Raw genomic sequence first — 6200 nt, forward strand, 5'->3', positions numbered from 1 at the left:
GTAATTAAAAACATGGATTCTGTCTGGGTCAAAGAGCCCTCAAGTGTTAGATCTGAGCTCCAAAATTTATGGACAAATATAACCTACACTTCGATTTATTTACTTATAATATTGGAATGGTAATAGCAGTTACTTCTCAAGGTTATCAAGATCAGATTATACAATAAAATGACTAAAAGCACTTAGATAATGCTTTGGGCACAGAACCCAGGTTTATTCAGAAATAAGATTTGATATTGATGATTGGTTTCAATGATGGGCATGGGACACTGAAACCAAGGTCATGACTATCATTTCTATAGAGCCCGTGGTGAAAGTAAATTGTATCTGGAAGAAAGATATGAAATTAAGAAATAAAGTGAAGGTCAGTTATCAAGTAGATAGAGGGAAACATCATAGTCAGTCTGATAAAGCCAAGCAGAGTGAAGTGTTGAAATTAAGCTAATGGAAGGTGTGAAATGTTGACTGGACCTAGACTTGAGGTCATGGTTAAAAGCCAAGATCAGCAATTGACAGAGCAAACAAGGAAGTAGGAATTTGAGGCATGAGGCAAATTGTGGGCCAGCCTCACTCTTGCTGTCAGACTACAGCTGGCTGGCAAGGGTCTTCATTTTCATTAGTATTTTTACATATAAAGCCCCCCATCATTATAAAAGCTTAAGCAATGCAAAAGGATAAAAAGAAAAAAGGTGGCTTTACACATCTCCATGACAATTTAGTTTCAGAAAAAAATCACTGGCAAAATTTTGATTATAGTTTCAGATATTTTCTGAAATGGCTCTCTAGATAGATAGATTATATATAAAGAGCTAAGTAGTATATAACATGACATAAATATATTATATAATAAATTATATATAAAATGTATATATAAATATATAATATTTTATAGATATATATTATAAAATAGCTATATATACAGACATTTCTTTCATGTAGAAAATGTGATTATACTAACCTTTATTTTTCATTTAACAATATTGTTTGAATATCTTTTCACATGCATTTCATATACATACCATATATATGTGTATATATGTTTTAAATGACTGAATTATATTGGTTGTTCAAAATCATTTAACCAGTTAGATCAACATTTATATTGTTTCCAGTATTTTGTTGTTATAAACAGTGCTCCAATAATTTCTATTTATTTGCTTATTTACCTACTCATGCAGTAACACATATAGGTTAAATTCTGAGTATAAGATTTCTGAATGAAACATTAGGTGCCCTTTGATAGATCAAACAACTTAGCATCTAAAAATTGTATAGCTTTGAATTCCCCAATGGTATAAGAGAATAGCCATTTCCTATATTCTTATTGACATAGTATACATAAACAAATGATAACATCTAGATTAATAACTTTAAATATTTTTTGTTACAGTATAACATGTCTAAGGAAAATATGCCAATTGCAAGTATGTATATTGACAAATATTTGCAAAGAGAACACACCCTTGTAACTAAAATCGACTCAATAAATAGCACATATATAGAAGCAACCTAAGTTGAGAAAATAAAAATATTAAACAAATACATGAAATTCCAATAGATTATCTGAGTTTAAACCTGTTTCCACATAGTGAGATGAAGTTGCTGCTCAGGGGTAAGGTAATTCTAAAATGGTCATTTTAGATTTCTTTGAAACACATGTTGGTTTTAATAAGGATGCATCAAAGTGTACTTTATGGTAAAATTCTTTGGCCCTCAAACTCTACACTTTGTGATAGTTTGATATTAGGTGAAGAATAACAGTAAACCTCTGAGGAAAGATGATTTTTTTTTAAAGTATGTATTGCAATTTAGTTTATGCCTAGTCTGTAAATATATTATGTCATAAATTATTCACTACAACAATTTGAAGTATATATTATCACTCACATTTTACATGTGAAGTGTAACTTTACAATTTACACACTTTGCAGCGTTTGTATAATTAGCAAGTGACGAAGCTGAATTGCAGACTCAACCCTGTCAGAGTGCAAAGCCAGTGATCTTTCTCCTTCACTCTGTTACCTCTCTTTTAGCTTTTACTTCTTCTGAAATGACTTGGAATTGTCTTAAGTATGTTGACTACTTTCGAGTTATTGTCTCCCTTCCACATGTCAGTTCCTTTGCTTCATGTCTCTTCTTTTCCCCAAACAGATTTCCTTTCTGAGTTCTGTTCCTGATTCACACAGCTATCAAGTGCAGCACTGTAGTCTACTCAAGGGCCATGCTTTGTTGCTCTGAGTATTCCATGAAATGTTCTTTTATCAAAATGTGAATAACTTTCAAGTAAACATATAACTTAAAAGAGTATTAAATGTAGGATGTATGCCCAATACCACCAAAACATTCTGCCACTGAGGCAAAGATGAGTTCACTCTTAATTTTTGTCTTAAAAATAAAGGGCAAAATAAGTTCTATCTGAGATTTCCTAAGTTCTAATTACAAGTATACTAAGTACTTTTTAAGAGTAATTGAATGTATGAAACCATCACTAACGCAAGAACTAAAGATAATTAAGAGACATCTTGTCTTCTTTTGTCCTACAAAGTGATTGCTTATCTTCAGACCTGTTTACGTTATCAGCAATTCCTTCTTCGTAGGATACATTTTACCTTCCAAAGCACCCTTAGAGATGCTTGTCTTAATTTTTTGTTCTCTAGAATTAGGAAGAGTGAATGGCTTGATGGACAGATTAAAGCTATCAACTCACCAATGATCACAGCTAATTCAGTCTCTGGCATAAAGTAGCTGGACGTGGCCACAAGATAGGCCAAGTAGTAGGCAATGAAAAGGAGGAGGAAGGAGATGACAGCCTTCATGGCTCTCACGTGAGCTTCCGTGCTGGGATCTCTGCTCCCTGGGGCACGGAGCTGCATTCGCCTGGTGTGTCTGCACAGGGAGAGGATCAGGAGGAGAAATGAGATCAGGGACACAGAAAAGGGAAGTAGTGTCAACAGATTGAGACGTATCTTGATGGACTCATGCTGAGCTTTATGTACTCTGCATCTTCGACTTAAATTTATTTTCAACTTCATCTTGACACAATGCCTGAAATCATCATCCAAATTGTTAATGACAGGAAGGCTAATGAACACTGAGAAGACCAAACACCCCAGCAGGATCCTAGGAATTGCACTGTCAATTCTCCACTTCATCCAGAGGAAAAAGGGATGGAAGAAATTTGCTATCTTGAGGAAATAGAAAATGCTGAGGCAGGTGGCAAACCAGACACTTAAATGGTTGGTTAGTGTCCAGAAGTAGTCAATGATTCTCATTTGTTTACCACCAGTATAGACATCTGGGTACAGGACCAATATGTAACAATCCAATAGTATTATACATAAGAGAGAAATTCTGGAGATGGCCAGGCTGGTGAGGATTAAATCAATGGAGGCAATCTTCTTGTGCTTGATCCAGTCCACACAGTTTACCAGTCCAATGAATGCGTTCCCTAAGATCCCCAGTGAAAATTCCCCAGCTGCTATGAGCATTGAGATACTCTGCCCTTCACTTGACATCTTAAAATGCAGAAATATCTGGTTCACTTCTAGTTGAACAGATGTAGTATCTACATCTACTTCTTGGATTTTGCTGTAATTTTCTTTATCCCTTTAATTGTAGTCTGTCTTGAGATGGAGACTGAAATGACAAATGAAAACTGTAGCTGTCTTCCTTAAATCCTAGCTAGTCTTGAACAAGTAATGCAGTTGTCTGTCCCTGGACCCTATCTCTATCTGTGTCCATTTACTTTCTTTGCAGATTTTACTTTTCCACATGTGCTTAATTTAGGCTGAGCTATAGCTTGCTAAGATGCAAATTAGGCTGATTCACTTTCATGGTCTGGCACTTTCTCAGGCTATGTTTTGCAAATTTAGATTCATTAAATTGTAATGCACACTAGTAATTTTAATAGGGCTGCCAGATTTACCAAATAAACTTATAGTGAAAACAGTGAAAGTATTAGTCTCTCAGTCATGTCTGATTTTTTTGCGGCACTACAGACTATAGTCCTCCAGGCTCCTCTGTCCATGGGATTCTCCAGGCAAGAATATGGAAGTGGGAAGCCATTCCGTTCTTGAGGGAATCTTCCTGACCCAGGAATCAAACCCAGGTCTCCCATATTGTGGGCAAATTCTTTACCATCGGAACCACCAGGAAAAACCAAACTTACAGTACATCCAGTTAAATTGAATTTCAGATAAACAAAGAAAGAGTTTTTAGTGTGTGTCCCAAATTACATGCAATTAGTACTTCTGGGAAGTACTGGAATTCAAATTTAACTAGGTGTCTTATATTTTATCTAAACCTCAGCGATTTTTTTTTTCAATTAGTAATGCACAAAAACTGAAATTTGAAGAAGAGTCTTCATTTTGTCAAAATATGGTTTTGATTACTACTAAACATCCAAAGTTTGAGTCAACACTGAGAGCTACATATTTTCAGGAAATTTAAAAGGTTAACACTAAATTAAAGGAGTCTATTCAATTCTAAAAAAGTACCTCATCTATCTTGGTTGTTCAGGTGAACAATTATATAGCACAAGGTCTCTTAAAAGAAGGCACTACTAGACATGTGACATTTAAAGGTCATTTAATGTACATTTGTTATGCTGTATGTAAGAGGGTGAGGGAGCCATGGTGAAGAAAACTATTGATTACTATTAGGGTTTTCTTTTTCATTTAAAGTGTTCTCAGGAGCAGTTATATATACAAGAGGGAAAAGAGTAAAATATTGTGTTTCATTCTACTCTTTAGCCTCTGCTGTACCAAACTGCATCTGAATAATAGGCCCTTGGGCTTCCCAGGAGACACAAGTGGTAAAGAATCCACCTGTCAATCAGGAGACTTAAGAGATATGGGTTCCGTCCCTGGGTTGGGAAGATCCCCTGGAGGAGGGCATAACCCACTCCAATATTCTTGCCTGGAGAATCTCATGTTCAGGGGAGCCTGGTGTGCTACAGTCCATAGGGTCACAGAGAGTTGGACCTGACTGAAGCAACTTAACATGAACACACAGTTAGGCCCTTAACCCTTCTAGATTGTTAGACAGGGGACCTAAGATGAAATTAACCTCATTTTTACAGCCTAACTCCTGTTTTGAAATAGCTTCTCTAACTCAGAGTTTCAGAGAAACACTTTACTACGTTGTGTTTCTTTGGAATAATTCTGGGAATCTCAGTACCTTCCAGGGAAATGCATATCTTTTATCATCCTTCCTCAAAGTCTAGACATTTATTCTTGCATGTGGCCCTGACTTTGGACAAACTGCTCTCTCAGTAGCAAAGTTCACAGGTGACTGCCCTCCTCTGATCTTGGAAATAATCCCTGACTCGGGCACATCATTTTCTTCTCTACAGTTCTGGTGAATAACCTACTCACAGTAAATAAAATGATACATTTACCCACATAAAGTTTAGACTAATGTAGATTTTATGTTTTACTAGTGTTGTTATAGCATGGAAGGTATGATGCAGCTAAAAGGGAAAAATAGTACAAAACTTCCTCAAAAAACTCAAAATACAACTGTTATTTGATCCAGCAACCTCATTTTTGGGTGTATATACAAGAGAATGGGAAATCAGGATCTTAAAGAGATACTTTGTGCTCTTAGGCTTACTGCATTATTCACAATAGCTAAAATGTAAAAACAACCTACCTGTTAACTGATAGATAAATGGATAAAGAAAACACAGCAGCGACCCCACAGACGGCAACCCACCAGGCTCCCCCATCCCTGGGATTCTCCAGGCAAGAACACTGGAGTGGGTTGCCATTTCCTTCTCCAATGCATGAAAGTGAAAAGTGAAAGTGAGGTCTCTCAGTCGTGTCTGACTCTTAGCGACCCCATGGACTGCAGCCTACCAGGCTTCTCTGTCCATGGGATTTTCCAGGCAAGAGTACTGGAGTGGGGTGCCATTGCCTTCTCCATGGTGGGATATTATTTGGTCTTAAAGAAGAAAGAAATCTTCCAGTATGCAAAAACAGGGCGTTATGCCAAATGAAATAAGTTAGTTACAGAAAGACAAATCCTGTATGATTCCACTTAGATGAGGTATTGAAAATAATCTAAGTCCTGTAGCTAAGGGTAAAACAGTGGTTTCCAGGGAAGGAAGAAATGAATAGCTCCTATTAAAGAAGTACAGAGTTTCAGGGAATTCTCAAGTGGTCCAAGGTTAAGAATCTACCTTCCACTGCCGGGGACAT

At 36.5% G+C, this 6200-nt stretch overlaps 1 protein-coding gene across 1 annotated transcript; it reads right to left on the minus strand.

The window, feature by feature from the left end:
- Positions 1–2576: 2576 nt before the first annotated feature.
- Positions 2577–3515, minus strand: TAS2R7 (taste 2 receptor member 7). The gene has a single exon (XM_055555372.1). It carries the CDS (start codon positions 3513–3515, stop codon positions 2577–2579), a length of 939 nt encoding a protein of 312 aa, XP_055411347.1.
- Positions 3516–6200: the final 2685 nt, after the last annotated feature.

This window comes from Bubalus kerabau, chromosome 1 (assembly GCF_029407905.1).
Source record: "Bubalus kerabau isolate K-KA32 ecotype Philippines breed swamp buffalo chromosome 1, PCC_UOA_SB_1v2, whole genome shotgun sequence".
Taxonomy (NCBI): Eukaryota; Metazoa; Chordata; class Mammalia; order Artiodactyla; family Bovidae; genus Bubalus; species Bubalus kerabau.

Coding starts and splice junctions, on each gene's coding strand:
- TAS2R7 (XM_055555372.1), bottom strand. CDS start 3,515: ATGTCAAGTGAAGGGCAGAGTATCTCAATGCTCATAGCAGCTGGGGAA.